The 25,309-nt window shown below is 34.4% G+C and overlaps 1 protein-coding gene across 1 annotated transcript; it reads right to left on the reverse strand.

The window, feature by feature from the left end:
* Positions 1–14,433: 14,433 nt before the first annotated feature.
* LOC120077684 (NADP-dependent D-sorbitol-6-phosphate dehydrogenase-like) lies at positions 14,434–18,998 on the reverse strand. The gene is made up of 6 exons (XM_039031643.2): positions 18,820–18,998; positions 18,345–18,439; positions 17,614–17,731; positions 16,847–16,982; positions 15,805–16,024; positions 14,434–14,925 (listed from the first exon to the last, which is right to left on the reverse strand). The coding sequence occupies exons 1-6, from the start codon at positions 18,950–18,952 to the stop codon at positions 14,692–14,694; spliced, it is 936 nt and encodes a 311-aa protein (XP_038887571.1). The 5' UTR covers positions 18,953–18,998; the 3' UTR covers positions 14,434–14,691.
* Positions 18,999–25,309: the final 6,311 nt, after the last annotated feature.

Raw genomic sequence — 25,309 nt, forward strand, 5'->3', positions numbered from 1 at the left:
ACATCTAGTGGAGGATTGATGTAAATGAGATTTACATTAAGTACCATGGAATAGAAAAAGAACTATGGTTTATATGTTTCATGAGATGAAATATTAAAACTATAGATTATAAATATAGTATGATAAGTTGGTTATCATTTATGTTTATAATAATATTAATTATTATATAATTAATATTTTTTCTTTTAAATAACCAAATATAGTGGGTGGTTATTGATTATGGTAATCGTGAGGTTTTAAAAGGAAAATCGGTTTCCCATTTTGAAAAGAAGAAGAAGTGTTTTTCAAAAGTTTGAAAAGAATTTTGAGTTTTCTCTCTGCGAAAAGAAACTCACGGTGGTCGTCAAGTAAATATAGATTTACTAAACGATGGCTGGGCTAAGCTAAACGATCGTACAGGTGCTAGCTAAACGATCGTGCAGTGTTTACTAAATGATCGCATAGCTTTGCTCAACGATCGCTGGCCTAAGATAAACGATTGTGTAGAGTCTGTCAAGCTAAATGATCGTGCAGTGTTTTACTAAACGATTGCATAGCAACGATCGCTAGCTCAAGGTAAACGATCGTGCAGAGTCTTTCGAGCTAAACGATAGAGCTAAACAATCGCATAGCTTTTGCTAGACGATCGCATAACTTTATCTAAACGATTGGGCATCGACCTATACGATAGGTCTCCGACTTCTCCCACTTGCTCAGTTGTGTACGCGATCATTGTTTCCTCTGTTCGTTTGCCTCATACCAAGTCCGAACAGAGCCCACCCTCTAGATTCTCACACCGAGAATACCAAGGTCGCCTTGTTGGTGGTATCAAACTCAACTCGACACTGTCGAGGTTTATCGAAGGCCGTTCGTGGTGCATTGGAGGAGTCCGTTCGTGGTGTTACGGAGGAGATCGTGACCGAAGAGATTGTTGAGGACGAGCGCAAAGAGTTCATGCGATGTTGCGGTCGTGTAGATCGAGCGCTCGTGGTTGCGGTTGTTCGATCTGAGTTGCACATCGGAGTGTGGAGACATCTCTACATATGTGTGTTGAGTTCTCTTTGTACATTTGGTGTTTGTTTCATGTTGTAATTTCTTTGTAATTTGCATAACCGTTTATGTTTGAAGTCGATTGTAAATGTATTGTTGATTGATGATTGTAATTTGGAATTGTCTTGTTTCGCTGCTCATGGAAATACCAAGATCGATTTCCTTCAAACGGATGGTGGATATTGTGACTAAAGAGTTTAGTTAGCTATTCAAGTACTATTGGAGCTTCGAGCCATAGATCCATAAGTTCCCCTTGGTGCTTGGATACGAGTTGAGAGTCAGTTTTTGGGTCATTGAAATGTTCAAATTGACAAGAGGGAGTTCGATTATATATGATATAATTGAACGAGTTAATTAAGTATGATATAATTAACTTTATGTATAAGATACATTAATTTGGAGGAAATTGGATATAAATATGATTTATATCTAGTAGAGGAAAATATTATAATTAATATATGATATTATTTTATATGTTATGAATATGATGAGATCACATTCATTGGACGGTTATAAAGGAAATGGGATGACGTCTCTTCTGTTCTAATAATAGATGAGTGTATTGAAAGATCACTTTGAGATGCATAAATAGCTGACGGTATGTTAAGCATGAGATGTGCGGACATTGTGTAAAAGAGAGTATCATCGCTTAGAAAATCAGGGCCTATACGATAGTGCCTACACGATCGCTTACATATACGATATTGCTAAGCGATCGCTTATCGATTACACCTTCGCGTGCTATTAACTAAACGATCGTTTAGCTCCCGGTATTTACTAAATGATTATATAGATGATCGCTTACTTTTTCCTACACGATCATTTAGACGATCGCTCGCCCTTTTCCTACACGATCGTTTAGACGATCGCTCACCCTTTTCTTACACGATCGTTTAGACGATCGCTTACCTTTTCCTACACGATCGTTTAGACGATCGCTTTCTTTTTCCTACACGATCGTATACTTCACCTAAACGATCAAGCATGTTGTCTATGCGATAGACGACCTGATCTCCCACTTGCTTGATCGTTGTGTACGGTCTCTCTTCCTCCTTCCCTCCACCAAATCCAAAAAAGCTCACACTTTGGAATCCCACTCAAGAATACTGCGGGCTCTGAGTGGTGGTGTCATCTCCATTTCCTTCTGTTCGAGTGGTGATTGTTCGAGGTAGACGGTTGGGTTTTAGACTCGCAGTGAAGAAGAAATCTTCATCTGGTATGATCTCTTGATCTCTTTAGCATTATGAATACATATTAGTATGTTTGAATGTATATGTGGTAATTTATTCACAATGAATTGAAAAGATCCACTTCCGCTCGTAGTTACTTTTGAATAAGAGTTCCTTCAATTGGTATCAAAGCCAAGTTTTTGATATTCCAATTCATTGCTGCAAAAGAATTGCATTTACATTCACGATGGGTGCAGTATGTCTACTCTTTGTTTTAATTGTTAATTCGTTTGTGGATGTGTGAATTAATGGAAATTTTTGGGATGTAACCTGGGTTTGTTGAATTCTCTAGTTAATTGTAAAGGCCTTTGCATTTTTTGGGCACAATTAATTGTTTTCGAATTTGTAAATTCAAAGTTAGTTTGAGTCTTGAGACATTCGTGATGAAGTTCGGAGCAAGGGTTGCTGTTCTTCGTGGATGAAGATGATCAAGTGTTAGTCGTGTCATGTAGACGATGAGGTAGATGATCGCTGAGTATCGAATGCTCGGCTGTCATTTAACGTGCGCGCACACTAGACAATCGTATAGCTCAGCAAGCCTGATCGCTTAGTTACTGACTATACGATCGGGGAGTAATTACATGGTAAATCGTTTACTTTCGCGGGCTAAGCGATCGTCTAGACGATTAGGCTTCATGGCCTCATTGTTGTCTATGCGATCGTTTAACTTTTACGTTATAGTCTAGTGTGCGCTACACGATCGTTTACTTGGAGGCATTTACTAAACGATGGGAGCTTCACCAGGTGGTTCAAGACCCGATTCTGTTGTGAATCAGTTTGCTCAGCTGAATTATGTAAATAGATTGTTTTCTCATTCCGGTTTTGTTTTTGTTCATCTCGATCCATTAATCCATGGTTTTATACATGTGATGTGTATATATATATATATATATATATATATATATATATATATATATATTTTTTTTCGTCATATGGTATGCACATATAAATAAATATCACCTTAGGTCATGCACATTCTCTTTATTATAAGTGTTATGATTTAGTGAAGCATGATTTAATTTACATAAGTGCATGCTTATGCTCATGCTCATGCATCATATAATATAAGGGTTATATTTATGTATGCTTTATTTATTTAACGTAATATTTATAAGTACTTCGTTATGTGGCATGTGTGTTTTAGTTATTTATTTTATAAATGGTTATAAAATGAAATTAGAACTAAAATAATTAGTAAAAGTTTAATATGTAGCAAATCTATCTATAATAGATCTTTTGTCTAAGGGGGGTTCTGTCTAGGCTGGGGTATGTAAGATGACAGCAACGGAACACCCGTACCTAGAAAGGTAATTTAGATAGATTTGATGCATGCATGCAAATTAAGGCCAGTCCATTAAAGAGTTTAATGTGACTACTTGGATTTGTTTTTTAATTTCAAAGACAAAAGTGGTTTTTAAGCAAATTTAATAAATGATTAGATCATTATCAGTAGCCGGATAGTCTAGGTTAATAAACCCCTAGGTAGAACATTCAATGGGAGGTACTTGAGGCATTTGATGCTTTATTTTCACCTCCCGCGTTTCTCCCTCGTAGTCTACATCGTGAGATCTACCCTCGGCCTTGAGGCACCTTTGACGTGTCCCCCTAATGGATGGTGTTTGGGTAGATCAATATCAAGGTGGATGGAGAGAGTGTTCATGGTAAATGGGAGCGGGAACTGCGATAACATATCCCTCGATCTCCCTAATTGGATTGAATAAAGTTTCTGTACATCGCCTCATGGCACCCTGGGTGTGTCCCCCTATAGGATGGTTGTTTTGTGCATTTCTTTATTTGATCTCCTGTAAGAGGATAAGGTTACTTAGTCTCTTTTCCTAATCTGCTTTTTTCCTACGGTGGGCGTATTAGAAGGGACTCTAGGGCCGAAAACGAGGGGTTACACTTATGCGGGATTGTTAAGGGTTAACTATCTTGGACCGAACAAATGGTGGCTATTAGGTTTAGTTCCAAGAGTTGGTTCTGCCTAATGGTTGAGATTGTCTCATCCTAGTGAAGGTACATTTGATCACCCCACCGGTGACATTTGTCTTGCCTCGCTGCGGCATCATTGCAAAATAGAAGTCTTTTCACTTAGGATACTTGGAACCTGCTTTGCTAAGACTAATTGGTTAAAAAAATGTGGTTTTTTTTGCAAAATCTTATAAAAGGTTATTTGTTTTTTCAGCAATGGTTTTTAATGGCTTCTGCCACTATCAATTTACTTAGTGTTGAAAAACTGAATGGCCAAAACTATTCAAGTTGGAAACATATGCTCACGACGATACTCATCATCGAGGATCTGAAGTTTGTCCTTACGGAGGAATGTCCTTCTATTCCATCTCAAGATGCTATTTGAAATGTTCGGGCGGCATACGAGCATTGGACACGGGCAAACGAAAAGGCCCGAGCCTATATTCTGGCCAGTCTTAGTGACGTGTTGGCCAAGAAACACATGTCCATGGTCTCAGCTCTTGAGATCATGGAGTCCCTGCGGGGAATGTTCGGACAGCCGTCTGAGCAGCTCAAGCATGAGGCTTTGAAACACATATTCAACTCCAAAATAAAGGAAGGCATCTCTTTGATGGTTCATTTTAACGTGGCGAAGATGAATGGGTCTAAAATCGATGAGGGCAGTCAGGTTAGTATTATCCTGCATTTATTGCCGGAAAGCTTCCTCCACTTTGTTAACAATATGATTCTTAACAAAATGGACTACTCCCTTACCAATCCTTGCTGAAAAGTAAAGAGAAAACCTTATCCTGGTGAGGCAAATGTTGTCTCGTCCTCTAAAAGGTTCTATCGAGGTTCGACCTTAGGAACAAAGTCTGCACCTTCCACTTCTAACTCTGGAAAGGGGCTGATGAAGAAGGGTGGTAAAAGGAAAGGGAATGTGTCTGCTAACCCGCCACCTGTCACCCAGAAGAAACGTCCACCGCCGGTTGAAAAAGGAAAATGTTTCTACTGTAACCAAGACGGATACTGGAAGAGGAATTTTCCTTGTTATCTAAAGGAAAAGAAGGCTTCCAAGGCTAAGGCCAAGGCAAACAAAGCTAAATATGATTTACTTGTATTAGAATCTTGTTTAGTGGAGAATGATGATTCTGCTTGGATAGTAGATTCGGGCGACAGCTGGAGGCTGGTGAGATGACGTTGCGAGTAGGCACCGGACACGTCGTCTCAGTTGTGGCAGTAGAAGACATCCAGTTAATTTTACAGAATAGGTTTCTTATATTAAAAGATGTTTTTGTAGTTCCTGAACTAAAAAGGAACCTTATTTCTGTAAAGTGTCTGTTACAATACAATTACACTCTTTCTTTTAAATTGAATAAAGCGTTTATTCATAAGGATGGTGTTGAAAATTGTACAGCCAAACTGGAAAATAACTTGTATGTGCTAAGACCTTTAGCCTTAAGTTCCCTCCATAACATAGAGATGTTTAAATCTGTCGTAACCAATCTAAACGCCAACGAGTTTCCTCAAAGAAAATGCCCAATTTTGGCACATTCGATTAGGGCACATCAATCTCAATAGGATTGAGAGATTGGTGAAGAATGGCTTTCTAAGCGAGTTAGAGGAAAAATTCTTTACCAGTGTGCGAATCTTTCCTTGAAGGTAAGATGACTAAAAGACCTTTTACTGGAAAAGGTTATCGAGCCAATGAGCCTCTTGAATTAATACATTCTGACCTTTGTGGTCCTATGAATGTGCGAGCTCGAGGAGGCTATGAGTACTTTATCAGTTTTACTGATGATTAATCGAGATATGGGTATATCTATCTGATGCAACAAAAGTCTGAATCTTTTGAAAAGTTCAAATTATTTAAGGCAGAAGTTGAGAATGCTTTGGATAGACGAATAAAAACACTTCAATCAGATCAAGGTGGAGAGTTTTTGGATTATGAGTTCCAGAACTATTTATTAGAACATGGAATCATTTCCCAACTCTCGACATCAGGTACACCTCAGCAAAATGGTGTAGCAGAGAGAAGAAATAGAACCTTGTTAGACATGGTTCGTTCGATGATGAGTTACGCTTCCTTACTGGACTCGTTTTGGGGGTTTTGCAGTGGAGACAACGGTATACATTTTCAACTGTGTTCCTTCTAAGAGTGTTGCAAGAACACCTCTGGAGTTGTGGAACGGGTGTAAATTTAGTTTACGTCACTTCCGCATATGGGGTTGCCAGCACATGTGCTTAAGGCAAATCCCAAGAAGTTGGAATCACGATCGAGGTTGTGCCTCTTTGTAGGCTACCCCAAAGGTACACGAGGAGGTTACTTTTATGATCGTACGAAAACAAGTTGTTTATTTCCACGTACGCTTCTTTCCTGGAGAAGGATCATATCAAAGAGCACAGTCCACGTAGTAAAGTCGTGTTAAGTGAGCTTTCCAAAGAAACTATTGAAACTTCAATAAGAGTTGTTGAAGGACCTGCTTCATCAACCATAATTATTAATGATAGTTCATCTAGTAGGTCGGTACCACCTCAAGAGTTGAGGGAACCTCGACGCAGTAGGAGGGTTACGAACCCGCCTAATCGCTATCTAGGTTTCACGAAAATCCAGCTATGGTAACAGATGGCGACGTTGAGGATCTGCTATCCTATAAAAAGGCAATGGAGGATGTTGATCGGGATAAATGGGTCAAAGCCATGAATCTTGAAATGGAGTCGATGTAGTTCAACTCGATATGAGATCTTGTAGATCAGCTTGATAGGGTAATACCTATAGGTTGTAAATGGATCTACAAGCACAAACGGGGTGCTGATGGGAAGGTGCAAACTTTCAAGGCTCGACTTGTGACAAAGGGTTATACCCAAGTGGAGGGAGTCGACTATGAGGAGACTTTCTCACCTGTTGTCATGTCAAAGTCGATCCGCATCCTCCTGTCCATTGCAGCTTATTATAATTATGAGATTTGGCAAATGGACGTCAAGACGACTTTTCTGAATGGCAATCTTAAGGAGACCATTTACATGGTGCAACCCGAAGGATTCATTGCTCAAGGTCAAAAGCAAAAGTTTACAAACTGAATCGGTCCATTTATGGGCTGAAATAGGCATCTCGATCTTGGAATATTCAGTTTGATGCTGCGATTAAATCGTATGGCTTTGACCAAAACGTTGATGAACCTTTTGTTTAGAAGAAAATAGTCAACAGTTCAGTAGCTTTCTTAGTATTGTATGTAGACGATATACTACTCATTGAGAATGATGTAGGTCTACTGACTGTAGTTAAGAACTGGCTAGCGACCCAATTCAAAAAGGGCCAGACACTTTGTCTAAGGACATGTGTCCTAAGACACCTTAAGAGGTTGAGGACATGAGACGGGTCCCATATGCATCTGTCGTTGCCAGTTTAATATATGTGATGCTCTGCACTAGGCCAGACATTTGCTATGCTGTGGGAATAGTTAGTAGGTATCAGTCTAACCCAGGCCAGAGTCACTGGACCGCAGTTAAGAACATCCTCAAGTATCTTCGAAGGACGAGGGACTACATGCTCGTGTATGGGTCTAGGGATTTGATCCTTACTGAATACACAGATTCTGACTTTTAGACTGATAAGGACTCTCGAAAGTTCACTTCAAGGTCAGTATTTACTCTTAACGGAGGAGCTATAATGTGGCAGAGCACTAAGCAGGGGTGCATTGCCGACTCCACGATGGAGGCCGAGTACGTAGTGACTTGTGAAGCAGCTAAAAAGGTCGTCTGGCTCAGAAAGTTCTTGACAGAGTTGGAAGTTGTTCCAGATATGTCTAGGCACACCACCCTCTATTGTGATAATAGTAGTGCTGTGGCGAACTCCAAGGAGCCGAGGAGTCATAGGCACGACAAATGTAACGACCCGACCCCCTAGGACTTAGGTAAGGTCGTTACTAAAATAAATGCATGCAAAGAATTTAAAACAACGCTCAGTTATTTGAAATAAATGTTGATTAACACAAGAGAAGTTCAAAAGACAGTTATTAAATGTAATTGTTAAAAACAATAATAGGGTACCCATAAATCATAAAGGTTAATAAATACATATGAAAAACAATTCTTAATATTAAGTTTCAAACATCAAAACTAAACATTACAAGAAACATGAAAAGAACTCTAAATCTCATGATGCGGAAGCGTAAAAACTAGTCCCAGTGACTCGATCATGAATTCCGCTGCGCCATCATCGGTGCATCTCTACCCTTACCTGAAACATCAACATATGAAAGAATGAGTATGAAATACTCAGTAAGTAACCCCACCACTAGGGTCAGACAAGGCATCTATGTCCTCTAGATACCCGCATATGGCACATAAAAACATGTAACAAATAAGAGACTGAGTCATATCCTATTGTAGTTAAGTATGCCCACAAAACTGGTGAATCCCAAAGGAAACACAAAACTGGTGAATCCCGAAGGAAACACAAACTGGTGAATCCCGAAGGAAACACAAAACTGGTGAATCCCGAAGGAAACACAAAACTGGTGAATCCCGAAGGAAACACAAACTGGTGAATCCCGAAGGAAACACAAAACTGGTGAATCCCGAAGGAAACACAAAACTGATGAATCCCGAAGGAAACACAAATTGGTGAATCCCGAAGGAAATACAAAACTGGTGAATCCCGAAGGAAACAAAAACTGGTGAATCCCGAAGGAAACAAAAACTGGTGAATCCCAAAGGAAACACAAAACTGGTGAGCATCTAACTAATCAATGAGGATATTCACACAGTTTTAACGTGCTAAGATTCAACATTTTACAGTTCTAAAACATACATAAAACCCTTGATACCATGGCTTCATCACATACACATATTTCTTAACAACATAATACACATCATCCATGCCTAACTTACATCATAAATCCACAACATGCAAGTATGCCTCAATACCAGCCGATCAGACATCGACATATGAAGACACATACTATCACATACTAACGATCAAGTACTTAGGGGTGTATGTAAACAAATCAGAATTCGTGCCAGAACATACTTTGATTCAAGTCATACTGTCAATCAATATGCTAACATTTACCATAACATACGCTTATCATGCTAGCATACAACTAAAGCCTGGCCCGTGGGCAGTTCCAGTAGTAAGATTACTTACCTTTACTCGCAAACTCCAGAAACTAGCAAGCTCAACCTCTTTCTTGTCCAACGAAACCGAAAGCCCACGGGATCAAACTTAAATCACCCAAAACAAAGACACCAGGACACCTCAAGATCCAAACCTAACACCCAACATCATGGCAAATTATTTTAGGCCGTAGTCCATGGTTCAGTCAAACTTAAATTGAGAAATTCATAAACATATAACATGCTTAACAACCCACATAAGTTTAGAGCCTTACTCTTCACCAAGATTCATCGACTACCCCTTTACTCGGCTGGACGACAACTTCAGCAACCTAAAATTTTGCCCTACATCCAAAACATGACGTGTACTAACAATTCAAAGACAAACTCTATTGACTGCTCAAAATCCTCAAGGAATCCAATCAAAACAATTTACACTTACCCTTAATCCAAGATTCTGACAAAGACCAAAGCGAACCCGACGTGGCAGGGACGACGACGACCGGCAGTGGTGAGGCTGGGCGGCGGACGCGTGACTGGAGGGAATTTGGACGAGCGGCCCGACTGGACGAAGGCTCACGACAGCGGCTGGAGAGCTTCTGGTTGCTCGCGGACGGAACAAACGGCTGAAAGGGATGATGCGACAACGAGCGGCGTGGTCTGACCGAGGAATCTGGTCGACTGAAACCCACGAATGGCGAGCAACGCAGTTGGGGGGAGGTTGATGGCTGGGCGACTGGTGGCACGCGGGGGCTAGATCCAGTGGTGTGACTGGTTGAAAGCGGACGTGCGGCGCTTCGAGGTCGATGAACGGTGGTCGGTTGGAGGTGCAAGGCGACTGGGGGTGTGGCGGCTGGGTGTGCGGCAAGGAAGAAGAAAATGGAGGGGGGAGGGGCTCACGTGAGTGAGGGAGAAGGTAAGGGGGGTCCTTTTTATTTTAAAAAAATATACTAAAAATAATAGTAATAATAATAATGATAATAATAAAAAAAATAATAATAATAAAAGGAAAATAGTATAACTCTAATTAGATCCTTTCCTTAACCCACTTTATACTATTTAATTCCCTTCCTTTTTCCAAAATAATTAATTCCTGCCATAACTTTTCAAATTGAATAATTTTGAATAAATTCCACGACAACACTTAAATCCTCGCATTTATACTTTAAATTCAGAATTCCAAACATGTCCTTCAACTAAGGACAATTACTGAAAAGGGAAGAGTTTTACATTATTAATAAATAAATAAAAAGGTGTGGGATGTTACAGCAAACATATAGAGTGAAAGTATCATCTAATCTGCGAAATAGTGCATCGAGGAGACGTGATTGTCACGAAGATCACCTTGGAGCAAAGCGTTGTTGATCCGTTTACGAAGGCTCTCACGGCTGGACTAGGGCAAGTGGGAGATTTTGTTGCATTGGGTTTTTATGCCCTAGTTTATTATTTTGTACATCTTTACTTGTACTCCCCACTTCGCTTTAGGACAAGTGGGAGATTGTTGGGGTTTGTGCCCTAAAATCTCGTGTTCTGTAGTTTGTATACAACTTTGTACGAACACTTGTGATGTATAATATATATGATATTTACTTCACTTCTTGACTTTGCACATTTAGATTTTTTTATTTTACCACAAACCAATAAACATAATATCACTGGTTGTCTTTATGTAACTTAAACATGTATGTAGTGACATACAAGTGAATCATGTCTTAAGTGACAACCAAAATAATCTGTAGTATATGGATATAGGAGGGAAACCTTATCCTGGTAACACTACGGATGCGGTCCGCTTTGTGAAATTAATACAAATGTTGTGACTTATCACAGATGGTCTGATCCTGATCATTCGTTTAATGGACATGCGAACGGGGGCGTCCTATACAAAGAGTTTGTATAAGACCTGACCTCGAAGTGTTAATGTCTTGTCATATAACTTCGTTCATGACTGAAACTTCACTTTACTAGGATGACCATAGGTAACATGACCTCAATCCTGAGTGAGTTAGGAACTCCTGTCATTGAGGGCAGTCCTTTAATTTGCATGGGTGCGAGTGGCCAGAGCTTCGACTCAAACCTATTATTTTGGGAATTCGTCTGATTTGGGAGCTGAGAACTCAGCTTCACAAGATGGAGTTCACTCCTTCCCCAAAGTAGGGGTAAGTAGATAGATTACTCTCTTAAAGGCTGATCCCGGGGCTTGAACGATGTGGCGCCATGCACTTTTTCATGGCCCGAGAGGTGTTCACACATAGTAGGACTATGTTGTATTGTTCATTAGAGGGATCAGTGGTACTTAAGGATGAAGATGTAATTACAGGGGGAAAACAGTAAATTAGCCCGCTGTAATTACGAGCATCTGTGAAGGATCATCGTACTGATGATTGATTATATCCAATGGACATAGAAATATATCTATAGCAAGAAGAGTTCAACTGTCGGTCTTTTGTGGAATACTTGACAGTTAACGGGTGGTGGATATCGTGACTAAAGAGTTTAGTTAGCTATTCACGTACCATTGGAGCTTCGAGCCATAGGTCCATAAGGTCCCCTTGGTAGCTTGGATACAAGTTGAGAGTCAGTTTTTGGGTCAGTTTGAAATGTTCAAATTGACAAAAGGGAGTTCAATTATATATGATATTTGAGTTAATTAAATATGATATAATTAACTTTATGTATGAGATACAATAATTTGGAGAAAATTGGATATAAATATGATTTATATCTAGTAGAGGAAAGTATTATAATTAATATATGATATTAATTTATATATTATGAATATGATGAGATCACATTCATTGGACGGTTATAAAGGTAATGGGACGGCGTCTCTTTTGTTCTAATAACGGATGAGTGTATTGAAAGATCACTTTGAGATACATAAATAGATGACGGTGTGTTAAGCATGAGATGCGCGGACATTGTGTAAAAGAGAGTGTCATCGTTTAGAAAATCAGGGCCTATACGATCGCTTACATATACGATATTGCTAAGCGATCGCTTATCGATTACACCTTCGCGTGCTATTAACTAAACGAACGTTTACCATTTCCTAAGCGATCGTTTAGCTTTCGGTATTCACTAAACGATCGCATAGACGATCGCTTAGTTTTTCCTACACGATCGTTTAGATGACCGCTTATTTTTTCTTACATAATCATTTAGATGACCGCTTACTTTTTCTTACATGATCGTATACTTCAACTAAACGATCAAGCATCTTGTCTATGCGATAGATGACCTCATCTCCCACTTGCTTAATCGTTGTGTACGGTCTCTTTTCTTCCTTCCCTCCACCAAATCCAACAAAGCCCAGATTTTGGATTCTCACTCCAAGAATACTGAGTGCTTTGAGTGGTGGTGTCATCTCCGTTTCCTTCTATTCGAGTGGTGATTGTTCGAGGTAGACAATTAGGTTTTAGACTCGGTGTGAAGAAGAAATCTTCATCTGGTATGATCTCTTGATCTCTTTAGCATTATGAATACATATTAGTATGTTTGAATGTATATGTGGTAATTCTGTCACAATGAATTGGAAAGATCCGCTTCTGCTCGTAGGTACTCTTGAATAAGAGTTCCTTCAGTTTCATGGTAACCGTGAGATAAAAGAAAAAAATGTTTTCCTAAATTTAGTAGAGATTTTGAGAAAGTTTCTATTCTCAGAACTCACTCACTAAAAGGTTATCAAATGAATAGGATTCACTAAACGATAGCTGAAGAGAGACTAAACGATCATGGAGTGAAACTATACGATAGTTCACTTAGCTGGATGAGAGCTAAATGATCGCGGAGCATTTGCTGATCGCAGAGCATTTGTTAAACGATTGGGCATTCGTCTATACGATAAACTTTTTTCATCTCCCACTTGCTTAATTGTTTACACGATTGTTATTCCTCCCGTCTCTTCCTCAAACCAAGTCCACACAGAGCCCACAATTCTGAATTCTCACACCGAGAATACCAAAGTAGCCATTACGGTGGTGTCTTACTCAACTTGATTGAAGTCGAGGTTTTTAGAGGTCGTTCGTTGTGTTCGCGGTGTTCATGTGGTGGTTGTTGATTGATCGTGTTGTGTAGCGGTCGCTGTGTTCGAGCATTTGTGTATTGCTGTTTGAAAGACTAAACCAGCATTCGTGATCGAGGGAGTTTGAAGATGAGTCTTCAAAGATATGATGTTCTATCCCTTGATCTTATTATAAAGCATGCTGTAATTTCATGTTGTGTATGACCGGTTAGTTTCCGTTTCTTGATTGTAATTGTGTATGTTCAAATACGAATGGAATTTGGAACGATCATTTCGCTACTCATGAAAATCCTCATGTCTGATTTCCTTCATATTAAGTGTCAGCTGAATTTTTATTTTAATTGCGACTTTTGGAGGTTGGATTAGAAGGTCTAAAGTTGCTGTCCATTAGAGTTAAAGGTTGATTCTGATGATATAGTTGTTGGATCATGTTGATTTTGAAGCTTCGAAAAGCTATTTATTTAATAAAATTATTTTGATTTTAGTTAAAATTTATGAGAGAGTCATTTTTAGATTTATGCATGCATGTAGTAACGACCTAGTATAAGTCCTAGAAAGTTAGGTCGTTACAATTTTACTTAGGGAATGTTAAACTTTTTTTGTGTAGGAGATTTATAAGAAGCTAGAAATGCTCAAATTTAATTGTATACACTGTTATTGTTTGAAGAAGTTTATAGCTTGAGTAGTGCAGGTACTTCTTCCGACATGAATATGACGATTATTATGCCGACACAAAAAAAAATGCATTGGCATAACCACTCCCGAAGTTTTTAGGACTTTGTCCGATGTTTTGTTGCATGAAGAAAGGTGAAAATTCTTGTAGTGATCAAAGGGACTCACATGCGATTCAAAACAATTCCATGTTTTGCTATTTCTCCAAATGAAAGTGTAATTAGTGTTATAGGATCCAAATTTCCAAAAATTGACTCAACTTGGAGAGCTAAACACCCCATAATCATTTATTAATTATAGTTTATCTATGATATCACCTTCTAAAAGTTATAAGACAACTTGCAACTTTTAAATTACTTTTTTCTTTCTTTGAAAACTTATAAAAGTTTAGAAGTATCATATAAACATATATTAATCTAAGAACAATTTTTAATAAAATTGAAACATAAAATGTCGAACAACATCGATATATTTGGCTAGTTCTACATCATCAATTCGATCTTATAATATAAATATTTGAACATTTTCACATGCAACAGTCCAAAAGTTCACAACCTAAATACCAACACTTATTCATTTCACTTGGGCGACCAAAAATACTTGGGTAGAAATATTTTCATAACCACTTAGTTATATATGTTAATCACATAATAATTAAATTATAGTGAGTTAAGCATATATATCCATGCCCCAAGCCAGTGTTGATATGAGATTGGTTCTATATTTCTTGTCAATAGTTTTGATGAGATCCATATCCTCCTTTGTAAGCTTAAAATAAAAAACGTCCAAATTCTCTTCCAATCTCTTCAGTTTTGAAGTCTTTGGTATTACCGCTGTGTTCCTTTGAATCCCCCATCTTAGGGCAATTTGAGCAGGGCTCCTCCCATATTTCTCCGCGAGTTCCTAGCAGGGGAAAAACTCAATAAAAATAAGATTAAATTACAAATTTCGTTCACAAATTATTATCAAGTTGTGTTTCCTGAAATTTGAAAGGTAGTGTCTTAATACTCTTTGAAAATTGCTACACTTGTTGATTATCTCCCAAAGACAAGAAAGTATATACCTTAATTAAGGTAAAAATTGTAACACGTATAGACGTTCAGTAGTTTTAAGATAAAAACTTAGTTATAATACCGTTTTAATCTTTATGTTTTCAGATGTCCAATTTTAAATCAAAAAATTAGTCTTTGCAATAAGGTCATTGTTATAATTCTTTAACAAAAAAAAAAAAAAAAAAAAAACTCTATTAACACTTTTTATAAATTGTGAAAATATATTCACATATATTGTCTTTTTTTTTTTCATGAAAATTATTATTATTTTAAACAAAATTTAGAAAGAAATTAACTTTGATGGAAAAAATTAAATTGATCAAAAGTACGAACCGTATATTTAAAATTTATTGAAAATATAAAAACTAAAATTAGATCATTGAAAGTACATATGTCACACTAAAATAGAATAGAACACAAAGTATAAGGTTCAAAGTAGATATTTTAACCCAAAAACTCATGGGTAGGATGATTATATATTCTTTTCTTAACAACTTCATTAAGAGCAGAGGACACCAAACCCTAAGAAATTAGAACTCCAACGAGTCTCATAAACTTCTAAACTAGAAATAGGTTGGACAAAAACACTAAGAATTGTTCATGTCGATGAGTGAGTGATTGCATTTACAAAAGAATATGATGTTTTTATCATTGAAAATCACGAGGTTCTGGTTCGAATCCTCCTACTCCAATTGTACTAAAAAAAGAAAAAAAAATGCAAATTACTCACCTGAAGAAGAGGATCTTGGAGACAAGAAATTGTACCAAAAAGTTGAGGATTTGCATCAGCGCCCCCTAAAGGAGTATGAGCTGTGACACAAATCCCATGCTTTTGGCAAAATTTGACAAGAGATTCTCTTTGAAAGTAAGGATGTGTTTCAATTTGGTTCACAGCAGGCTTCACTTTTGAGTATGCCAAACAATCTCTTGTCGTAAATATGTCATAGTTGCTGCGAGTTTTTGGGGTACACAACACAAAAATATCATTAAAGACGAGAAACTCGATATCTTTACTCCTTATTAAAGTGTTTTTCTTAATTCATTTCCTTTTATATGCATTAGTTTATGTGTATGTGTACTTTCAAAACGTCTTTTTTGATCCATTTTCTTTTAAGAAAATAACCATTTAATTTTATTACATATATTATCTTATCAACACAACTTTGGATTAAGGAGTTTGTATATATACGGTGCATGGTGTGCTTGTGTATGATATGATCATCGTCATAGACTTACATGGATGCTAATTTTGAGAAATGAGTGTTTTAACAGTATGAGAGATTAAAATGGACCGGAACTAAATTACGATGAATTAAAATAGAACTCAAGTCTTATTTTATTATTTGTTTGACCTTTGAAGGTATAAAATTTTAACCACCTTATAATTCAATGGTAGTTTTGATAATTTTCTGTTTCTTTTAAATCAATAGAAAAATTAAAGACTTAGAAAAGCATATATAGGTATGGTCACAAGACACGATAACATATCATTTTTAAAAGTATAGGACACAACAACATGAAAAGAACACATTTATTAAAATATATATTTTAAAAGTACATATAATTTCTATACAGGAAGAAATTAATAGTCAATAGGCTTTAGGAATATACTTAAAAAATGCATTGACATATCTTATTTTCTTGTCTAGCATATGTCAATTATGCCAACAATTATTTGACATATATATATATATATATATATATATATAGTTAGACACGTTAGCTATATTGAAGGGTCTGTCATTTAAAGAAGTGAATAAAAAGTGAAATACCTGATTCCGATACTGCGAACTAAACCTGCATAAACCAAATCTTCCATGGCATGCCAAGTGGTTTCTAAAGATATAGTTGTATCAATGTCCAACATTCCATCTTCAGCTAACTCACTACTAGTAGTATTGCCCACTCCTTTAATTATTAGGATTCAAAATTTGAAAAATAAAAAAATAAAACAGAAGGAAAATGAGAATTCAACCCTGAGAACGGGGCAATAATGATATAAATGACTCAATCATAGATGTATGATGATATGGGTATGTGTAGACACATTATCGCTAATCATCATCGTAAGGTACGATGACACAGAAGTTCATGTTAAAAGGTGCCATAATAAATAATCATCAATATATATGTATGATGACAAAGTTTTTCATGACGGTTCTAAGTCACCATCATAGCTAAGAAAGATGTTAATTTATAATCTATCATCATATGCCAACATGTCAATTATTCAAGACTAACATTGTAACCGAAAATTGTTATGGTGAGATGATTAGACACCTTTGAATGTTCATGGACTAAAAATAGATTAGATGCAAATCTCAAAGTTAAAAGACTAAAAATTGTAATTAACTTAATTTGAGTGTATATTCCCATCATTATAAGGAAAATATGTAGATTTTCGAACACATGCCTAAGAAACAATCTCGTCATTATAGCAGTTTCATTGAATAATATTTTCATAAGTGAGATGAAAGTATATATTTCCATATGAATGTTGAAATACAAAAGGAAAGAAAAGAAGATCAACTACATGGACCTGTATGCTTTGTGGCCATTGGGAAGTGCACCAAGTATAGATCCAAATATTCTAGTTGAAGCTTCTTTAAGCTGTTCTTGCAAGCCTCAAGAACATGTCCATGGTCTGAGTTCCATAGCTGTCATTGATGATTCATGATTGTATCAAATTTTAATTTTATAAACCAAGTATCTTATAATTTTATAATTTTTTTTTTTTATATCTGTGAGTGTTCGTACCCACTTATATACTTCGATTAATCTCACGAGATAGTCATTTAACCACAATATTTAGTTTATATATTTTGATAAAACTTCATAAATAGTCCCCATAATTTTATAAATATAATCCTCATGAATAATCTCTATTGTTGGAAGACTATTTTTTAATTTGAATAGTTATCACACCATAAAGACTAAAAATGTGTTTAATAGTTCAACTTTCCAAGTGCTTAATTTAATTTTTTTTTGAGAATAAATCATTTTGAAAAAGACTGAATTATTTGAAAACTATTCAAAATAACTTTTTGAAACATTTTTAAAGTTTTTTTTGGAAATTTTAAAATACACTTTGAAAGTGTATTTTAACTAGTTTTTATCATAAGAGTTCAAATAAAAATGACTTTTAAAATAATGAAAAGTTAATCCTAAATGCATCTAAAATTATAATTTTAAATTATATGGATTAAATTCTAACTATTTCCCAATTATAGTAATTAAATTTATGATTTAACTTTATAGAAAAAAAAATACCTTTGAGGTAATGAAAAGTTCTTCCCTTTTCACAAGTCCACTCTGTATCGCTTCTACTAGTGCCTTACCTATTTCAGCCTCACTTTTATAATAAGCTGCAAGAAGATAATATTATTTTATTGTAAAACAAATTGATAAAATTGATATTTTCATTTTATTGTAGAAAAATTTATGAAATATAAAAAATAAACAACAAAATAAATATAATATAAATAATAGATATGTTAGCTAAAATATTTATTTCTTAATTTATATTTATTTATTATTTATTTCTGTTTTATAATCGATGAGCAAGAGAAGAGTTCAATATGAGTGAAATCATACAAAAGAAGTTAGAAAAAAGCCTTCCGTTTTAAACAACGATATATGCGTCATGGTTGGAAAACAATTTTAGGGTTTAAAAGGGATTACATTTGTAATTTATTAATAATAATAATAATAATAATAATAATAAATACTGAATTATAGAGGGTACCGGCGCAGTCAAAATGGCGATAACCAATTTTAATGGCGTTGATAATGAGGTCTTTGATTTCATTATTCTCCATACGCCAAACTCCAAGCCCCATTATTGGCATTTCGAAGCCATTGTTAAGAGTTATTGCCATTTCCCTTTCTTTGCTTTGCTTTCTTACAACTCCTCCTTTTTCTATTACTATAAACTTTAACTTTTCCTACTTCTGTTTTTATAGCCTCTTCAAAATGGACACTGTTGAAATATATATATATTCAATTTTAATTCCATTATTTTTAAATATTCCATTTTAATTTTTCTACCTTTAATAAATTTTAGTTTTAGTCTCTTTGTTTAGAGGTGAAAGTCAATTTGATTTGATCGATTTTAAGGTCAATCAAGAACCAAACTCAAACGGAATGGTTTATATATATATAAAAAAAAGATTTAAATCGATGAATTAAAAAAAAACCAATATATTGATTGTTTTTTCAATTTTGTTTATTATCGATTTGATTACAATAACTTTAAACTACTCCCAACTTTTATTTTAGTTTTATTGTCTATTAGCAGTGGGACACTATTGTAAAAAACCATTCTTCCATCAATTTATATTTCAAGAATTGATTCTTTCTAGAGTGTTTATTTATTCCTGTACTTTTGGTATTTGTTTAATTATAAAATATGTAATTTTTGTAAGTACAAATCGATTCTTTCTAAAATGTTTATTTATTCCTGTACTAATAGATCGATTCAATGTCTAATTATAAGCCATATACTTTTTTTTTTCAATTTTAAATTTAGTTATTTGATTTTTTTTTTCAAATAAATGAGGTGGGCTCTAACCTCGAGGTCTGTAATATAGATTTTATGTTTGTTGAATTATGCTTATTTTGATAGTTCTTTTGAAAGTAATATATACCGAAATTGGTTAAATGATAATCTTAATTATTAAAAGTACTATTTTTGGTCCATGTACATTTGAGTTTCTTTAGTTTTAGTCAATGATGAAAATATCTACGATATGTGGATAGGTCCGTTGATATATCCGTACATTTAAAGGTTCGATATCGATATCAGAATCCATGGATATCTCCAACATCTTTTATACTTGCTCGTAGAACATAAAATTGTCATCTATTCGGCCTAATATGAATAGGAATACTAATAACAATATCAATAAGTTAGTTTGGGAGTAAAAATAACTTAATCATTAATTTAAATAAATTTGATAAATTTTGTCACTTACAGAAATATCTGCCAATATCTATATTTAATTTTATCAATATATCCGTAAAGTTGAAATCTTGATATCAATTTCAACATCGATACTTTCATCCTTGGTTTTAGTCCACTAGTTGGAAAACTACACGTGATGCATGTACTTCATAAGTTGAACATGAAATATTATAAGTTGAAATAAGAGTCTCGTACTTGAAATAAGAGAAGTTGGAACTAACTGTATTGTACGTGTTTCGTAATCATTTTTTTTTTTTTAAAAAAAAAACTTTCATATGACTCAACAAATTTAAACGCGATATGTTTTTTTAAAACTGTTTTTATTTAAGATTTTGAATTAAGTAATTTTTATCTCTTAGTTTAAATCTTTAATAGTAAGAGAAGAAAGAAATTGGAAATATTTGAATTTATATTAAAAAAAATTAAAATTAAAAGCTAATCACTTTTATTATATATATATATATATATATATATATATATATTGAACTTCCTTTGAAAAAGACTATTCTCTTATTAAAAAAAAAAGAGTATTCAATTTAAATGTCACACTCATGCAAAGGTTAAAAAAACAAAATTTAAACCATAAGAAAAAAATAATAAAAATTGGAAAAGATAACATAGCTTAAACAATTTTTTTTAAAAAAAGAATGAAGATGTAATATATAGCTACTGCTACTCCTAAAAAAAGGAAAAAAGGAAAAAAAAATTAGAAGGAGATACCTAATTAAAAAAAAAAAATTATAGGTGATGTCTCTAAAAAGGACTTATATCTAAGAAAAAAAGATACAAAAATGTGGTGATGATGATTAACGGATTTCTTTTTCTTAAGAAGGTGTTTGATAAATGGGTATGAGTTGTTGGATTGGGTGAGTATTTATTACCTATGTTTGTTAAGCCATAAAAAAAAACTGTGGGTTATTAAAACCACTTTTTTTTACCGATTCAAAACTAACCCTAAAAACCAGTGATATTTTCATTTCTTTCTCTTTTCTCTCATCTTCGTCGTTTGAATTCTCCTCTGATCTGATTTTTTTTTTATCGTCAAAAGAATGATAACTTTTGCATACGTCATGACATGTAATTTTTGTGTTTGTATTATGACACGGATATTATAAGTATCGAAAAGAACATATATTTTGTGATTTTTTTTTTAAACGGCCACATGTTCGGTCGGTTCATATTATTTTTGTGATCTTATGAAAAATATTATTGTACTACATCACATTCTCACCATCATAATCAATTATGTTCTACAAATTGAGAAAAAAAATTGAAATTGTCCAATTTATGTCATAAATGAATTGAGAAAATACGTGTATATTTGAAAATTAATCAACAATTGCAAAGCATCAAACTAAAAAATAAAAGAATGAAATAAAAAACAAATAGAAAAAAATAGAACTAATCTTGTTCACAAAAAACTACATCAGATCCCCCAACTCAATTCAACTGCACAATAAACACAGACAATAATTATCAACTCAACTCTACAAACAAATACAAACAATTTAACTCTCCAGATAATAATTACCAACTCAACTCAACTCAACTCTCTACTTTTATCCCTCATCAAACACACCCTAAATAATACTTGAATGCTACGATAAAATTCCATAAAAAATTAAGAAGAGCGGGATAATAAAACTAAAACCAAAATAACAAAAAAAAAAAAGAAAAGAAAAAGAAAAAGAAAAAGAAAAAGAGGAAGAACATATATATTATAGAAAATAAATGTTTATCCCAGCTATGAAAATTAAAATTTGAAATCCTAATTTGATTTTACATAATAAAGATATATATATATATATATTCTTTTATTTATTTATTTAAAGTGAACTAGATATTCATTAAAGATAAAATGTGATTTTTTTAAAAAAAAAAATATTCTCTTTGTCTAACCTGAAGTAAATATTAGGTAGCGAAGTGTAAATTTTTTTAAAAAATAATTTTCTTTTTATTTAATGTGGGGGTATAAACATAAAATGTGATTTGATTTTTTCTTTTTTACATGTGGGATGTAAAAAAAATAAGGATAAAATTTGATCTCTTTTTTAATTTTTTTTTCTTTTAATGTTAATTAGAGATAAAAATGTGATCTCCTTTTTAAGTTATTTTTCTTTTAATTTGAATTAGAGATAAAATTCAATTTTCTTTTATTGTTTTTTCTTTTGTGTGTGATTCTAAAAAATAATAGAGATAAAGTGTATTCTATTATAAGTGGAAATAGGGTTGGCAATGGGGCGGGGAGGGGGAATTCACCCATCCTCGTTGGGAAAATGGGGTTCCCGTGAGGATCCATTCCCCATTTCTCCATGGGGCTTACATTTTTTAATTTAGAGTTACTTTATTTTAAATTGTAAGTCCACAAACAATAAACAAAATTTAATAGACAAATCCATGAAATAAACACAATTTAGAAGCTCACAAAGCCATTAAATAAGTTTACAACTTAAATTAAATAAAGTTTGAATAAAAGTTGGAAGTCAATTAAACGCAAATGTCTTATACATTTACAAATATAACAATCACAATCATAAATTGCTCGCATTTCTCTCTTTCACCGATACTTTACGTTTAAAATTTTCTCCTTTCTCGACATCATCCCATTCTTAGTTGTGATTATTATTCCTACATTTAAAATATAATTAACAAATAATGTCACAAAAAAATAACTAGACAATAAGCTTTCTCGACATCGTCGGCATCTTCTAAAATAGTTGCTAAATGTTTAACCATTTCTTTTCCCATGCTAGTACCTTATGTTGTCACATATTTATGATAAAAGAAAATATTTATTAATATATTAAATGCTAAAGAGAGGTAAAACAAAATAAACGAACTAACATACCTGTCAAAACTTCACTTGCAATCCAATTTTGAGCGCATATCAAAGCTTCTATTGTCTTCGTATGAAATTTGTTACGATGTGGGCTTACAATCCTACAACAGATACTAAAGCAAACTTCGATGCAACACTAGATAACGAGATGGCTAATATGTTTTTAGCAATTTATTGTAAAATGAGATACTTGACCCCATTCAATTTCCATCAACTCAGAATGTCCAAATCAAATGATCGAGGTAAGACATGTTCATCCAAATATGCATCAAATTGATGCTTCTGATTCATATTATTTGAATTTTATACAAACAAGTCATAATCAATATTCCAATCTAATAGATATAGGGATAAAATTTGATCTCTTTTTAAAGTTTTTTTTCTCTTAATGTGAATTAGAGATAAAATTTGAAACAACATGATCTATTTTTAAAATTATTTTTCTTTTAATTTGAATTAAAGATAAAATTTAATTTTCTTTTATTGTTTTTTCTTTTAATTTACATGTGATTCTAAAAAAGAACAAAGATACAATGTCATCTATTATAACGTGAGAATGCCAAAAAAGGATTTTTTTAAAAAAAAAAATGACGTGTGATGCCCAAAAACATGGGAAAATTTGTACAGATAACCCAATATGTAGGCCCATAATGTCAAATGACCCCTTTTTTAAAAAAAACTATCAATTGACCTTCTGTCGACGTTATCACGGTATGAGATTACAAGAATTGCCCCTAATAACCGTCTCGGTCTCGCTGTCTGTTTATCTTCCATCTTGATGTCATTGTTTGTCATTGAATTTCACGAAATTTGTCTACAACTTAAAATCGATAACACACAACAAAATATGTAATGGTGAATTCTTTAAAATCTAAACTTCATTTGAACTGTCATTTTGTTGAACGAAGATTTATTGAACGAGGTTTACCAGAGCGAAGTTTTTTGGAACCAAACGGAGTTTTCAGAATGGAACAGACTTTTTTTGAACTTGGTTTCATTGATGTTTGTAGAAACGTGGTCTCAAAAAAGGTGTAAATAGACATTGTAAATAGCATAACGAAAGGGGTGTGAGAAAGAGCGACAACGAGAAAGGTGGAGAGAGCGACATTGAGCGACAACGAGAGAGTGAGATTGAGCGACAGCGTGAGAGCGAGAGCGAGAAACAGCGAGAGGCACGAGAGCGAGAAACAACGAGAGCGAGAGTCGCGAGAACGAGAGCACTTGGGAGCAATAACGAGAGAGATCCATGTGTATTACTATCTACTTAATAAAAAATGTTCTCTTCCTTTGTAGGATGACAGAAAAGTGTATACTGATTCAATACGGAGGTCATTGGGATTATAACCAAAATTTGTATGTTGGGGTGAGCTAACAGGAATCGTTGTGCCTATTACCTTAAAGTATGAAGAACTTAAAGCTCACATTTATAGGTTGCAAATGTAAGTTGCTCAGAGTTTGATGTTATTATGAGAGTTAAATATAAGCTTGACTTTAAAGCCCCTCCACAGTATATACAGAATGACAGTGATGTTTACTTTCTTCTTTGCCAGGACTAGGGGTGGACAGCAAAACCGCTTAAACCAAACCGATTTGGAAAACCAAACCGATTTATAAGCAAAACCGAAAAAATTGGTTCGATGTGGTACGTTGGACTGTTAAAATCGAATTTAAACGGTTCAGCTCGGTTTCAAGTTTGAAAATCGATTTCTAAACAGAACCAAACCGAACTGTTTAAATATAATATATAAAATTATAAATATGTATATATAATATTAATATTTTAAGATACAATATTCCTTCAGACTAAAAGACTTCAATTCGCCAGTTCCCTCGTTCGTGCATGTTCATTCAATTTTTTTTAGGGTTTGTTTGTTGTCGCTGTCGCCGCACCAGTGACTTCTTCTTCTTTATCGCTTTGTTTCAAGAATATTTTATCGGTTCTGTTTTAGGGTTCTGTTGTCGGTTCTGTTTTAGGGTGTTGTCGCCGCATCGGTTCTGTTGTCACTGGTGTGGCGGCGGTAGCAACAAACAAACCCTAGAAGAAATCGAACCAGCACGCACGAACGAGGGAACTGGCGAACTGAAGTCTTTTAGTCTGAAGGAATATTTTATCTTAAAATATTCATATTATATATATATTTATATTGAAACGGTTCGGTTCGATTTAGAAATCGGTTTTCAAACTTGAAACAGAACCGAACCGTTTAAATTCGCTTTTAACAGTCCAATGAACTGCATCAAACCGATTTTTTCGGTTTTGCTTATAAATCGGTTCAGTTCGATTCGGTTTTTCAAATCGGTTCGATTTAAGCGATTTTGCTATCCACCCCTAATGCCAATTGCATCTTGTAGTCACTCATCTTATCCAGAGTTATTACAGATGGGGCACTACCAGTCTCTAAATGTTCTAAGAATTTTACAACAAATATTCCA

Source organism: Benincasa hispida, chromosome 5, assembly GCF_027475165.1.
Source record: "Benincasa hispida cultivar pf3 chromosome 5, pf3_genome.v1.1, whole genome shotgun sequence".
Lineage (NCBI taxonomy): Eukaryota > Viridiplantae > Streptophyta > Magnoliopsida > Cucurbitales > Cucurbitaceae > Benincasa > Benincasa hispida.